Here is a 16472-nt window from a genome sequence, read left to right as displayed (position 1 = left end):
TTGTCCATTTGGGAAATGGCTTTATGAAAACAAACTTTGTTGCTGAATTAATTCAAGTTTATTAGAAATAGCTCACATACTATTTTTAACAGATTATCTGGTGAATTCAGTTGTATCCAGTAGCCACTTATGAAAGCTCAAAGGCAGAATGTCTCGTCTTGCTCCAAGTAACTGGACAGTGTGTTTCATAAGCTTCATAGAACTACTGTGTTTCATTTTATAGTCTGAATTTGTTTTCAATGACTATCAAAATGTAAAGGGACTAAAATATAGCAAATGAAAATGGCAAGTATATTCATATGTGACAATGTGCAGGTAGCATTTAAAAAGGTAATTTGAGATTACTATTAAACCATAGTTTAGAAGGTAGAATACGTTTGAGGAGGAATTCATTTGAAAAATATTTCGTACTTGAGAAGTGTCAGATAATAAACTTATTTTAAATAAAAATGAATAAAGAAAAATTAATAATGAATGTTCTCACCCAGTAGGTCTTAGGTTATGTGAAGGTGGGAACAGAACAGTGTCCAAGAACAAACGTAATATTGTGAACCTAGTAGGGGTTAAAAGGACAGCAACCGAATGATTAAGTTGGAAGACAAATGCACTGCACATTCAAGGCAGATGTTCTTTACCGTAATATCTGCTATAAAACATTTCACTCTCTCATTTACTTACATGACACAATAAAAATGTGTGCGATTAGAAGTAAGTTGACCTGTGCAGAGCTAGGTCAAAGCAGTTATCTTAAAGTGTATCCACGCACAGCAGGCCAATGGAAAAGGTAACTTGAAGTAAATTCAGCTGCTGCAGTCCATCTACACAGTACCAGGCAGAAAGAGAGAAATAGTTCCCTGATCACTAAGCAAAGACTTCTGGCTAGACTAATAGGTCACCTCTACAAGCAGGACAGAGGTTTAACCTTATCTTTCGGTCCACTGGTAAAGAGCTTTTCAATCCATCCTCCCTTTGTACTTATTTTTCAAGGCTCGTTGTTTGCATTATCTAATTATCTGTTATAGCTTAAAACCCTGGGCGCCTAGGTGGGTCAGTCGGTTAAGCGTCTGACTCTTGGTTCCAGCTTGGGTCATGATCTCATGGTTCCTGAGACTGAATCCAGGGTCTCGTTCTGTACTGACAGCATAAAGCCTGCTTGGGATTTTCTCTCTCTCTGTGTCTGCCCCTAACCAACTCATGCCCCCACCCCTCTCAAAATAAATTTAAAAAAAAACCCACTATGCAACACAGTAATGTAAAGTGTTTTGATGAAAACTCTTATAGGCCAAATGAAGTAACTTTGTTAAGAAACTAGTGTCAACCCAGAATGCATTAATTAACATTTTTTTCTCAATTTAGTCAATGACAATGAAAAAGTAAGTAGTATTCAAATCGTCTATAGAGACTGGTCTATATGGACAATCATTATGTTTCCATGCATGTAGGAGGCAGATTAATGACTGATTTGAGCCATGTAAGGCTTGGTTTGCAGGGTTTTGAATCCCAGCTAATACCTATCACCAGTTATACGAACTGATCCCAACCTTTAACCGTCTCCCCATTGATAAGTTGGAACTAATGGTATTTCAGTTTAGATGAGATGATGTCTATAAAGTGCCTGGCATTTCATAGACACTCAAATTTTTGTTCTTTTCCTATATTTTACCTTATTTAACGTTAATAACATTAATATAGCACACAAAAATTTCAGAAAAAAATAAAAGATTGGATTTTCCTTTTTTCTTAGTGCATTAGTACATGAACTGGGAATGTGCAAAAGGTAGGCATCTTCAATGTCCTATCCTTAAATTACTAAATATTCAAAATAAAATCCCTTAATGTACTATGTTTCCAAAATCTGAATAAAGTCATACTGCCTGCTAATAGGGCCATTTGTGAAAAACTTATTTTAAAAATAAAATGCAGGGGCGCTTGAGTGGCTTAGCCAGTTGAGCATCTGAATCTTGTCTCGGCTCAGGTTGTGGTCCCATGGTTGTGGAATCAAGCCCTGTGTTGGGCTCTGTCCTGAGTGTGAAGCCTGCTTGAGATTCTCTCTCTCTCTATGCTCCTCTCCCCTCCCCTTCTAAAAATAAATAAATAAATAAATCAAAATGCATATATTTACACATATGCAGTATACTTAAAATTAGAACATATTTTCACCAATGCTTATTCTTTTTTTTTTTCAATGTTTATTTTTGGGACAGAGAGAGACAGAGCATGAACAGGGGAGGGGCAGGGAGAGTGGGAGACACAGAATCGGAAACAGGCTCCAGGCTCCGAGCCATCAGCCCAGAGCCCGACGCGGGGCTCGAACTCACGGACCGCGAGATCGTGACCTGGCTGAAGTCGGACGCTTAACCGACTGCGCCACCCAGGCGCCCCAAACAACGCTTATTCTTAATACTTAAGACTCTTTAAAAATTTTTTAAACTTTGAAATAAAATTTTATAAAATAAAATTGAAAATAAAAGCCTCTGGAGTTCCCTTTTGTTAGTATTTTCCTGAATAGAAACTACAATAAATGAAATATTTTAATAAAAATTCCTTATTACTTCAAAGCAATAGAACTCAAGGTTACTCTTATTAAACTAAAATTTAAAATTCTAGAATCTTTTATAAGAACATTTCTGTACTCAAAAGTTCCCACATACGAATTTGAACAAATATATTATTGCCTCTGATAAGAATTGTTGAACCTGCTTTCAAGAATATATGATTAACTTAAAATTAACACATTGTGAATATACCAATAGTATCCTAAAAGCATTTTTAAAAACTTGAACTACTTTTCTAGGTTAAACATTCTTCCTGTAACCTACTGATATTATTAAATTGCTCAAATAACTTTTCTTAAAGATAAATTCTATCCCAATTTATATCCTAATTGTAAAGTTTAAACCATGTAGTTTTATTATATTTTCTAAACATTACACATTTTCTGTAAAACACAACTAAGTGCTGTGAAACCAAACATTGAGAAGTACCCTAAAAGTTTTGAAAACTAGTGTACAAAAATACTTGCATTATCTATATCTAAAAATAATTTAGTTTTTCTTCGATAGACTGTAAGTATGTTCCATGTTTGCTCTTATTCTGATTGGTTCATGATTTATGTTTGTTTCATTTATTGTAATGTGAATTCTGCTCTTCCCTCCTTTTCCTTCACAAAGTGCTTTGTGAAATAAAATGTGTTCAATAAATATTTAATTAAATTGAATTTTGTCCTATATAATTAGCAGTGTCAAATGATAACAACCCGGCCATGACCTCAAGTAAAAGAAGAAAACAAAACAGGTGTAGGAATCTTAATTTCTCATTCTACAAACTTTTACTATTCCTTTAACATGTATATGTGGTTACCTCATGGTCATCCTGAGAATAATGAAGGTATTTTAGGTCTTCAATTTCTTAGAAAAAAAATCCTTAAAATTCTAATAGCCAGTAGATTTTAATTAAATATATTATTGTAAACTTCTTTAGGAATTCCTTTTCTGCAGCTAATCCAGGACTGCAGTGCACAAACACTGTTTTTTCGCAATTTAGTCTGCATAGATTTATAAACATTTTACCGAATATTATTTTCACTGATTTAGATGGAAACCATTTTATCTGTGGTCTGACCATCTGTTACTACAGATAGAGCTTTTCCGAGAAATATGTGTAAAAATAAAGCATATTATCACCATTTTAAAGTCATATTTAAACAGTAGTCACTGAAAGATAATAAAAGGAAACTATAATCAATGAACTATATTTTTGTAACAATATTGGGCTGCTTGTATGGACTAAAGTGAATTGCTGATGAACATTTCACCCAGTTGTTTGAATCATGCAAATTAGAAACACAGACTTTGAAAAATAATATAATTACTGTAGACATATTTCGTCACATATTTTAATGCTGCTTCTGGTATTAGGAAAATCTCCAGCTAATGCAACAGATAGAAGTATTTCAAAAATGCCTTTCTAGTTTAGTGGTAGGAAGGTTTCACTGAAAGCCCAAGGTTACTGTGCCTGTTCCCCAAATAACAACTGTATCATTTTAAATGGTTCACATTTCTACTCTGAACCTCAGTTTTCTCATCAGACCATCAGGGCTAACATAAGTTATTATGTTTTTGAAAGGAGCCAAATTAAACAGCATGTGTAAAGCTCTTTGAAAATGAAATTCAATTTATAAATACATTCTAATCTGAATAAGCTGGTAAGATATTAAAGTTATATTTGTAAACAGTACTGCCACAAAAAGCCCAGTCCTATAATATAAATTATCTTAGAGGTAATATAAACCAAAGTCAGTTTAAACTGCAGTTAAAATCTGGTTATTGAAACTCAGGAATAAGCCTACAATTGTAGATAGTAACCTTAGAGGTTGTGCTTCTCTACTTTTTTTTTTCATCTTAAAGATTTTAAGAAAATCTTAAGGAAAAATGTGTAAAAACGGGGAAAAGTTTTTATTTACAAGTTACTTAGTGATATTTAATATTCAGTATGGTAAATAATTTAGTCCTGTCTAATTGGAACCAAATTTTGCTGTGGTACATATATTGGCACAGTAATGTGGTAAGCCTAAGTACTGAACACTTTCAACAATTTGTTATTTCGTGCATATATAGGATTTGTAAAGCATACAAAGAAGAGAAAAAAGATAAAAACTCTATGTAGAAAATAGAATTTTATAACTACATTTTACAGAATATTCCAAGAGATATCATTGGTCATTTTATTATTTTGAAAATATTACTTATTTAAACAACTAAAAAACGTTAAAGCCTGATATAATCTTCAACATTGGAAAGGACAAATTATTGAAAAATATGTAGAACAGAAATCCCATCTCAATGCCATTGATACTATTATACCGTTTAACAAACATTCTATGAGGTATTGAACATTGCACATAATTTACACATTTAGGATTTGACATTGTAGCTAAACCAGTTGTTCAAGGCCACTAAAATACTGAAAGAGGATTGAGATTATTAACAGTGGGGAGGAAAAAGAACTATAAAAGCCTTTCTAACTCAAATCTGGAAATATGATTTTGCTCAAAAGAATGTCACAACTAAGAATTTTCAGTAATTCATGACACAAAATAAGACATCCACCTCTAATTTTTTATCTATTTATCTCTATTACATGAATCCAATGCTCATACAGTACATGTTTTGGACCCTTACGGCAGTGTGATATTTATTGTTGTTATGTCCAGAACTTGTCTCTTATGGAGTTTACATATGTGTAAGTACTAGTTAAATTACATGACTTCTGATAGGTGGGACGACTTTTAGATTTAATGCTAAGTATTACTATGTCTCACTAAATCCACATAGTGTATTTAAAATTCACATGTTTTAATTGAATGAAGTGCTGAAAAATTTAGGTATGAGTAATAGATATTAATTGCAAAAAAGATAAAATTCAATTTTAGGTGATACTTGTTCAATGGATTTGGAAATTGCTACTTTTTATTAAACTCAAAATAAATCTATGACTCTGGTTTTAAAACACCTATTTTTTTTTCCCAGTGTTCAGTGACGGTTAGAATAGATCTTTCTCAATAATTTGCAAGGAGATGTGGAAGAGTGGAGAACCTCAGGAAAATAGAAAGCGGTCCACATACTTTTAGCTTTGGTCCAGTAGTTGTGCTGGTATTTTATAACGGCAAACTTAAAATATGTTCATTTTGGAGCATCTAAGCAACGTTTGGAGAGCTGGCCTACTGGGTGAGAATGCCATGCAAAATAAGCACTTGTGTTACATAACACACAGCCATGGGAAGGGCTACTTAAAATTCCCTGGCGGAAGACAGCTGTCAATGCCAAAGGAAGAGCTTTCCTCAAGAAAAGTAACTTTCATCAGAACGGACGCACAACTGGCATCAAAGGTCATTAAATGGTATCAGACGTACTTGAGGTACGGTTACTTAATGGAGGATTAGATCGACACAGACACAAAGACCAACACACAAGAGAGAATTTTCAACCCTCTGGACCACCCAACATGAGATGGAAAAACAAACAAGATGGAAAAGAAACACCTTCTCAGCGGTGAGAATTCTTAAGTGTGCACAATTGTTTGATGCAATGGGAAGTTTGACCAAAATGATGACAGAATCCATATTTAGGATACGAGGCTGCCACTTTAGAGAATTAGAAGAGTGTTTATACATAAATTTTGTTTGAATTCATTTTCACGTAGTAGAATAGACCACTGTTCAGGAAGTAGATGAAAAAATCTATAACAGTTGAGAAATTTAGTCAGGAAATTGTCATGAAGAATAGCGTTGAGATAAATTCCTTTAAGCTTTTTCAAAGTTTGCATAAGTTTATAAAAAGAGATAAAGTTTCTTTGAAGAGATCCTTTGCACAAGTGCAGTGTGCAACATACTATATACATACAGGGTTTCCCTATGTACATATACATATGCATACACTATCTATATGCCTTTTTAAACGTATACACAGCTTTAACTCGAAGAAAATGAGTTAGTAACACAGGAATCATTGCAAGACAATCCAAGTGCTGAAATAAGTGACACTGGTCACTTCAAGGGCTGTTTTACCTCTCACATCGCCCAGGACTAAGAATATAATTCCTTTTTAGTTTTTCTTTCATCGCAACACTGATTGTCATAGGTAATCTTTGTGCTTTTGTATAATGCCCATCCTGGATGTAACAGATATTCACGTACAACATTGGACATTTTAAATAAGCATGCTGAACACAGGCAGGACCACACAACCATGCACAAAATATTCTGAATATGTTTTTCCAAACTGACTGTAACATCAACATGCACCACTATCATATTTGGTCCTGTACAGCAAGGAATGTACAGCTGAAGCAATCATGGCTAGTTTCACTTGCAAGAGTTTCTTTAGAGAAGAACACCCAGTAGAGAAACAAAACAGAATGAATGAAACAAACAAAAAATCCCCCAAAACCAAAAATTAAAAAAAAAAGTCCTCCCACACGTTAACACCGAAAATCTGGCCATTTTCCACATAGCACATTTTCCTCATTCCATATAAAGCAGTTTTCTCCCAAAATTCTGAGTTGAATTGTTTATAATAGAGCTATTAGTGTCTCAGAGCTTTTCCCAACCACTGGAAGAGCTCATCCTGATAGAGCATTTTCCAGCGCACATTGGCTTCAACGGTCTCCACAGCTCTCAAGAAAGAGGCAGCAGCTACTCCATCATAATTCTTCATGAAGTTCTTCAGCTGAAAAGACACATTTTAGAGTAGTAAAAATACATGTCTCAGAGAAACTCATGGCCAACATATATAAACAAGATTGTATGTGGAACAAAGTGCCACCACCCCTACAGAAGGCCTATCTAATATGTGAAGCAATCTTACTAACAAAATGAAATATAAGAAATTGCATCCATTAGGTGTGAGGTAGTTTCTTTTGGAACTGGAAGGAAAAAAGAGTGGACATTACAGTTCAAAGAGCTCCGAATTCAGCTTCTTGTTTCATAGACAAATATTAAAAGAGATGTGTTTAGGGGCGCCTGGGTGGCGCAGTCGGTTAAGCGTCCGACTTCAGCCAGGTCACGATCTCGCGGTCCGGGAGTTCGAGCCCCGCGTCAGGCTCTGGGCTGATGGCTCAGAGCCTGGAGCCTGCTTCCGATTCTGTGTCTCCCTCTCTCTCTGCCCCTCCCCCGTTCATGCTCTGTCTCTCTCTGTCCCCAAAATAAATAAACGTTGAAAAAAAATTTAAAAAAATAAAAAATAAATAAAAGAGATGTGTTTATATTTTCATATATGTTGAGGGGATTGTGGCAAAGGCTAGTTTTAATTATGAATCATATCCAAGGTACAAAATAGCCTTAAAAACTGAATATGAGGGTTAAAGTTCACTCTTTGTTGGTAGAGATAAAACTAGTCCTTATCTTCCCCAAATAAACAGTATAAGGGCTTGACATTATCTTTGGTGGCAAGGGATTACCAGTTATCAGCTAGTGGAAAAAACTAATGATGCTATATGAAAACTGGATGGTTAATGACATTGCAATCACCTGAGTAACTCAACTTAGAAGGAATGAAGCAAGAATGCGGACTCATTTAGCTAGAGACGTCAAGCATTTAATTAAAATGTTATAATTTTGAAATGCATTGTTATTCTTTTTATGGAAAGATTTTCTCTAGAGAGTTCACATATTCTGGGGATGTTTAGGGATTTTATTTCAAGATTAAATACTAGCAGTTTTTCTTTCTGTTTGATATATCTTAAAAAACTGGCAACCAACCAACAATCGCAATGCTAATAGGCGAATGTGAAAAATCAACTTGCAGCACAGAAACATTATGTGGTGTAATTAGTGTGGGGTGTGATTCATCACATGGTGGGTGCCACATGGAAGATATGCCAGGAGGGAAATGTAGTGCATCAAGATTGACTCAGGGACAGGGAGATATGGGGTGGGGAGGATGCAATTAAAATGGACTTTTTAATATCTTTCTGAGTTAATCTAGAAATTGGTTCGCTAGTAGTTTGGTTTGTTTATGACAGCATTACTTTGATTACATGATACGATGGGTTTTCTCAAAGTTTATCCTCTACTTTCCTACAAAGCCTTGTGCCCCTGCAGCATTAGCAGTAGGTAGCCATATCTCAGAGCTATGTCCTTTATAAGACTTCACAATCACTATGCTTTTGTAACCAACATGTAAAATATCCAACATATAACAAAGATTTGTTGATGCTACCCTTAAAACTGATTTGACATTTTACCAAATTTACACATACTAAGCAGAAGAAGGGAAGACATTGGAATTCATTGAATATCTTCAATATATATATATATATATATATATATATATATATATATGCCTGTAACATGCTCACACATATCTTCAAAGGAAGTTGAATAGAAACATTTGAATCATATTTTTTTTAATTTTTTTTTCAACGTTTATTTATTTTTGGGACAGAGAGAGACAGAGCATGAACGGGGGAGGGGCAGAGACAGAGGGAGACACAGAATCGGAAACAGGCTCCAGGCTCTGAGCCATCAGCCCAGAGCCTGACGCGGGGCTCGAACTCCCGGACCGCGAGATCGTGACCTGGCTGAAGTCGGACGCTTAACCGACTGCGCCACCCAGGCGCCCCTTGAATCATATTTTTAAACTTTAACTGATTAATCCAATAATTCATTTGTATTGATATGTTTGGACTCATTCAGTCCATATTTCTAAAGCAACAAATAATACATCATGGTCTGTTTTGAATTATATTTTATTATAAAAATATGTATATTGCCATGCATATTACATATGTATATTACAGTGGTATTATTTACGTAGTATATGTCAATCAGGAAAAAAATTATATCTACTCCTCTTGAAATACATTCTGTGCTATTACATACTTTCCTAGGCAGTACTAAATATGCCAGATAATGGTAAATGACCCTTTGGCAACTTTGATTCTGTGGAACATGCTCTTGGCCCCTTGATGAAATAGACGGCAAGACAGCCTGAACACATGAAGTAAAACTCTTAAGTCCTCCTCAAAGACAAACTATGGGTTTGAATATGAATGAGTTATTGACACAAAGAGTAGGTCAGATTACCCTGCAAAAGAACTATCTATAAAAAAATGTTAAGTGGTGGGTCCCCAGGGATTCATTTCCTAAATCACTATTTAAGTGCACTAAATAACTTCCTTCACGAGCTCAGAGAGCCTGAGGTAACTCATCTGAATCTTGGGAGTAGCTTATTCATCAGAACACATAAGGCCCAACTCTCCATAGCTGGCATAAATTGATCTTATACTCATGTTCTTCCACAGCCTTTCTGACAAACGCATGGTGAGAACAGCCATCTAACCGGACCTGGAGTGTGATGATAGCACCTTCCAGACTCCTGCCTGACTTTATAGGGCCTGAGGTAGATGGAAGGCACTTGGCATTCCAGTTTGCTTCTTTCTGCAGCTCTTTGGTAGATTTTCTGTTGTTATTAGCTTTTATTGTTGTGTTTCCTATATATTTATGCCATCTTGTGCTTTTATTTGAAAATGTTGCAAGTTTAGACATTTTTATAAAATAGCATTTAGTAAGATGTCAGCGTTGTTTGTGCTTCCCGTTCTTAGCCTAAAATTTCTAGACATGTTTGTTAATTTCTCTATTAGAAAACATTTTAATATTAAAAAAAACCTCTTATTTTAGGGTAACCTAGACCTTAAGCATCACTAAATAAATTATTTGGAGAGTAAATTACACAACATAATATACTCTCAGTGACTATATAAATGAATTGAAGTAGCTATTGCCCTATTATGAGGTTCATATTTTCAACATTAAAACTGTAAGTGGGGTGTCTGTGATGCACAGGATCTATGTTCTTCCCCAGCCGTGTTGTAGATTAGGTTCAAAAAGGCAGAAAAACAAGTGCTGGAGAGAATTGCTTAACAGACATTAGTATGAAAAACTGTCAAGGGCCTCTGTGGCTCCCTCAGGTTGTACTTCCATTAGTTTAAAATTAAGGAAATAACACACTGTTTCATGGAGAAATATTGTTCAAATTGCTGGAGCCATGTAATGAGAAGGAAATTGCCAGTGTCAGGTACGAGAATGCAGTTTTGGGGAAGGGAGTTCGGAACAATACACATTTCTTTACTGAATGCCCCTAAGGCTGATGGGGATCATTAAAATCTCAACTGAGTTTTCAGAATTCATAAAGATGCTGATTCCCTTTTGATCTAGATACTCTTGAAAATAAGAATATACCCTATCCAAAGGGAGCATATTGGGTTTTCTGTTTCTGAGGCTCATTGGTTAGGAGAGGATGAGTCTGGAATTTCCTAACCCCTTTTATTTTAATGAAAGGGGTTTATTAACAATACAAAGTAAACCCCCATACCACTCAACAACAGTGGTCCCCAATCTTAAACACAATGATTAGATAATGAAACTCTGGAAAAGCCTCAGGCAGCAGTTGTCCAACTAGAAAGTCAGCACAAGTAGCTAGATGGTGAAGGGATTCGTTGCTTATGCCACGGACAGTATTGTGAAGTTAACTGCTTGCTGGATAATGGAATAAAAGCCACAATTTAGTTTCAGTTTTGAAACTGCACCTTTCATTATAGGGGTTTCTTGGGACACTTCAAATAGCAATTAAATCAAGTGGAAAAATATGAAATCCATGTGTGAAATAAATAAAACAAAGTGGTCGGCATATGATAACATCAAATTAATATCTATTTATTTTTTATTAAATTTTTTAATGTTTTCTATGTTTGAGAGAGAGAGAGAGAGAGAGAGAGAGCGCGCACATGAGTGGGGGAGGGGCAGAGAGAGAGGGAGACACAGAATCTGAAGCAGGTTCCAGGCTCTAAGCTGTCAGCACAGAGCCTGATGCGGGGCTCATAATCCCAAACCATGAGATCATGACCTGAACCGAAGTCAGATGCCCAACCAACTGAGCCACCCAGGAGCCCCAAATTAATATCCATTTAAAAGATGTTTTCTCAGAGTACGTGGGTGGCTCAGTGGGTTAAGTGACTGACCCTTGATTTTTGGCTCAGGTCATGATCTTATGGTTTGTGGGTTCAAGCTTTGTGTCAGGCTCTGTGCTAACAGCATGGAGCCTGCTTGGGATTCTTTCTCTCTCTCTCTCTCTCTCTCTCTCTCTCTCTGCCTTATCCTGCTCTCTCTCTCTCTCTCAAAATAAATAAGCTTAAAAAAAAGATATTTTTTCATGGCCTGGGTATTACTGAAGCAAGGGAAGTATGAAAGACAGTTTGAGGAAGAAGTGGGAGAGGGAACAGGTGAAAGGCTGCAAGAAAGGGGCAAAGGCAAAGACAGGAGAGAAGACAGGAGAAGGAAGGGAGCAAAAACAGAGAAGGACTAGGGGAAGGAAAGGGTGGAAGAGACTTTTCACTTCTGTGTTCGACTTCTCAGGTTGTGAGTAAATGAATCTTTCACTCACCAATTATTGAATATAAAATCAAGGAATTAAAAGTACTTCCTTTGAATACAGAGAAAATTGTAAGCAATCATTCATTCAATCGTTCTTTCTTTCTGTTTCACATGGGTATGAAAGAAGTCCTTCCCATTTAGCTTCCTTTATTAAAAAAAAATATAGTAAAACATGTGCTACGGCTTTCAAAACCAAATCCTTTAGGGTTGGGAACACATAGCAGGGATAAAAATTGAATTTCAAATCATTACAATCAGAGACTTAGCTTAGCTCCTAGTGTTGCAGGGATCCAAGTGAGTGAATAGGGGACAATCGTACAACATTGGGCAATATTAGAAGATGTTACTGATGGTGCCAGGGTTGATGCTTCTGGGGAAATGCTGCTCGATATGATTATCTCTGGGTCATAGCCTCAGGCGTTCTGTCAGTGAGAGCTGAGGAAGCTATGATTCTCAATGCCAAATCTCAGCTATATTTTACAACAGAGTTGCGCAATGGACGAAAAAGTGATAAATGGTCGAAGCCCAGCTCATCTGAATCATTTCAAAGTATCTATATTTTTTCCTCCCTCCTACATATTTATTCCTCCCCATTTTCCACCCCTCTGTGTTACAAATGTGAGTTAATGGTCAAAAAAAAAAAATAGCTGATTTAAATTTCCATAGAAATAAACCAGATAAAAAAGGAAGGAAACATTAGATACACTCCAAACTGGACACTAATCCTTTAAAAAATTGTTTATTTTCATCAGTGAAATTCATGTGTAATCATATCAAGCAGAATTTTAAGCTATTAATCTCAAGATATATTGTCAGACACATTCTCTGTCACACATATGAATTCATTTTATTGAACAGACTAGATAGCATGAAGCATTATTATCACATCCAGTCATCTACTTCCTGTATAGGCCTGTCCACAAAGCAGTGAGACCCAAGTTCTGTACCTTAACACCAGCCTTGATCCTTTGTATCTAAATACTGAGTCATGGTGACAGGATAGTTTTGTTATTTCTAAACCGGGTTGTTCCTCAACCGATTGGATCAAAGATTTCTGGAGTAGAGTCCCCCAGTTTGGGAAACATTACATTTAAACATTTCTCAAAGGCATTTAATGTTTAATATAATAGAAATACATTTGCAAATAATGAATTGAGTAAAGTCTTTAGCATGAATGTGTGTGTGTGTGTGTGTGTGTGTGTGTTTTAAAGAAATGGATATGAATCTGTTGAAAAAATAAAGTAAATGATTGCCTTCATATGTTTATAAAAGAAAAGCATTAGAACTCATATTAAAATATTTACCTCTTTGAGTTCACTTTCAGTATTAAGAAATTCTGTAACTCCACTAATGAGTTTAGAATTCATAAATAATGCCTCCCCATACCTGGAAAGATGAAAAAAAAAGGCTTTATGTTAATATAGGCAGTAGTTTAAGAAATATTACTCTAAAGATTTTTTTAGAATACTTTTCAAGGGCTCCATTTGACTAATGTTATCTTATTGCCATGAAGATCTCTAAACATTTCAAAGTCATTTCTCTGGCTAGCCAGGGAGGTGGATAGAGATATGGCTGTGGGGCACCATCAGATGCTCAATCAGATGCTCATCTGATTTGGCTCAAAGTGTTTTAGAGAGGTCCAGATTGTAGTAAACAAAAACAAAAACAAAAACAAAAAAAGAACTTAAAATTAGATTTAGTAATTATTATTATATTTTCAATCTAAGGACTAAGGAAGAAATTTTTTAAAACTTTCAACTTAAAGTAACCTAGTTTACTATAAGGAAACAAAAATCCCCAAAAAAGGAAATGGGACTGTAAGATAAACTTGGGCATTATTAGTATGTCACACAGATCCTTTGGTCTGGTCAGTTACAACTGACCTTGACATTCTCCTTTTTCATGCTTAGAAACTGAGCCAAATTTCTTTGAAATGCTCCCAAAATATTAGCATTTTTTTCATGTAGGCATTAAATTAAATTAAAATATTGAGTTGTTTATTTGGATTGCATAATCCTTGTACCACAAATATAAATTCCTGACTCTTGACCTATAGAAAGGAACACTTTGTGTCAGTGTGTTGGAAGGGTTTCTCATTTTACTGATCTCTATTTTGCTAAGGATACCTATCACAGGTTATCTTTTAGGACTTGTTAAAATGACAATATCTTAAGCCTAATTGTTACAGATGGCAAGGAAAAGTGGGGAGTATATGTAGTTTTCCAAGTGTCTGGCTTGATTAATTGGTGGATTATTTACTGAGGAAATGAAGACAGGAGGAAAATGATGGCTTTAGCTTTGCAGGTACACCTCAGCAGCAGGTCCAAACAGACAACTGTCTTATCATAGGGTGAAGCTTAGGTGAAATGTCTCCGTAAGAGATATAGATTTGGGAGTGACTGAAACCATTAGAGTAGATGGCAACAAAAGCCAGGGAGAATCTTTAGGAAATAAGGGAATAAAGAGAATCTTGGACAGTGCCTCCATGAATTCCAGTGTTCTAGGATCGATAGAAGAGTAGGGATGAAGAAAATCCTATTTTTCAACACTTCCATATCTGTAGGTATGTTGAAATCTCAAACTTTCTATCTTTAAGTTAGAGATCAGGGACTCTGAGTGAGACAAAATAACATATCAAGAACCAAATGTTTTTTGGTAGGGACTAAACTATACATCTACTATGCTGAACTCTGATATACAAAACCACTCCCTAAAGAAATTGTGTATTGGCAGATATTTGATACTCCTTAAAGTGAACTGCTTGTATATACTAATTTTGCTTTCTGTCTGATTATTCACTACATTATATGCATGACAGCAAATCAAGTTCTAATCTTCCAATCATTCCAATTTCTGAGCTGCAAATACAAAAAAGTCAGTGTGTCTTCTAGGAATATTAGTGCTTCCTGACAATGAAATATCCATAGATAAAAATGTATTTTAATAGGATACATTCATTCAAATTGAACTATTTATACAAGGGCAATTGATAAAGTTGTTTGTTAAAAACAAAGTTTACACACCAATTTTTAAGAGATAGAAAACAATAGGTCTGCTTACTGTATGAGGACATTTAAGTTTGAAAACATGTGGCATCTACATGCCCTTTAATAAATTTAATTTTAAAATGCCATACAGATTGTCAGAGTAATAAATCAACATTCATTACAATATATTTAAATACATAATGAAATATTTTCTTAAATTGAGGCTGAAGAATTCTCACCATGAAACAAGATGTCTCAGGAATGAATTCTACTGCACCTAGAACTATACAATGATTCAAATCATGGTTTCATTTCAGGTGTTTATGGTATTTATATTTAAAGGAAACTCAAACGGGGGCACCTGTCAATTAAGCTTCTGACTCTTGAATTAGGCTCAGGTCATGATCTCTTGCTTGGTGAGATTGAGGCCCACATCAGACTCTGTGCTGACGGTGTGGAGCCTCCTTAGGATTTTCTCTCTCTCTCCCTCTCTCTCTCTCCCTCTCTCTCTCCCCCTTCTCCACTTGTGCACACCCTCGCTTGCTCTCTCTCAAAACAAATAAACAATAAAAAAAAACTTTAAAAAAATAAAGGAAACTTAAAACAATTCTACAGCAGTAAAGTTTTCTTGTTATATAAATAATAATTGTATCTGATTTATAAATCATTTTTTCCACAACACATTCAGAATATAGAAGTTTTATGATATTTCTCCAACCTTAGACAGTTTAACAGAGTTTCCACAAAAACTGTACTGCTAAACCTTTTTAGTCCCACATTTCTATATATAATCACAGTTTTTAATCTTCAAAACATGAATAATGCTATAGAATTGTTAAAATAATTCTGAGTTTCCCAGAAGTGGCAACACCCATATTAGTTGACTATTTTAAAATCTAATTCTATTATCTAAGCCTTGGTTTTAACACAAAAAGTTGGGTCTTTATGTCTCATATATCACCTTTAATTTACTCAAGTACAAATGAACTCTTATTTCTACCTGGTATTTAATATCTTCCATTTGTCTCTAAAAAACTTCCAGGCAAGGTCTCGGCCATGTGGATTTCGAGCGACATGAATTATCACATCAATTGCATCTTGATCCAACACCACCTCAGAATTTAGTGATAGATTCAGAAGCCTTTAAAGATATAATTGTAGAAAAACTCTTAGCCCAATAACTTAAGCACTTTTATAAACCTTCAAAAAATTATATGCATTAATTTGTCATATATTTCAAAAGAATAGACCAGTGTAGACTTTACCAACACAATTTATCAATAGAACAACTTTCTGTTTATAGAAGGGGGAAAAACAAGTTCGTAATATTTTAATTAACTTGTTAATTAAATTCTGAAAAAAATCTTGCAGGTGGAAAAATCACAATTCTCTTTTAATGACCTAAACTTAGTTTAAAAAATCTTCATAGTAAACATTTCCTTTTATAATGAAACACTGTCTTACTGTTTAGGTAGAAACAGAGGTATATCTTTCAATTCAACTAGCTTTAGTCAAGTCAACATGGCAGTTTTCCTTACCTGTAGAAAGTATATTTT

General features: G+C 35.1%; 1 protein-coding gene across 1 annotated transcript in view; it reads right to left on the bottom strand.

Moving 5' to 3' along the window:
• Window positions 1–4786: 4786 nt before the first annotated feature.
• Window positions 4787–16472, bottom strand: part of TRHDE (thyrotropin releasing hormone degrading enzyme) — a 397960-nt gene continuing 386274 nt past the window's right edge. Inside the window, exons 17-19 of the mRNA XM_047868299.1 lie at window positions 15917–16057; window positions 13234–13315; window positions 4787–7226 (exon numbers count right to left, since the gene is read on the bottom strand). Coding sequence (XP_047724255.1) covers window positions 7083–7226; window positions 13234–13315; window positions 15917–16057 — 367 coding nt within the window. The 3' untranslated portion in view covers window positions 4787–7082. The remainder of the gene's footprint in view (window positions 7227–13233; window positions 13316–15916; window positions 16058–16472) is intronic.

This window comes from Prionailurus viverrinus, chromosome B4 (genome assembly GCF_022837055.1).
Source record: "Prionailurus viverrinus isolate Anna chromosome B4, UM_Priviv_1.0, whole genome shotgun sequence".
Lineage (NCBI taxonomy): Eukaryota > Metazoa > Chordata > Mammalia > Carnivora > Felidae > Prionailurus > Prionailurus viverrinus.
This window is presented reverse-complemented; position numbering and strand designations above follow the sequence as displayed.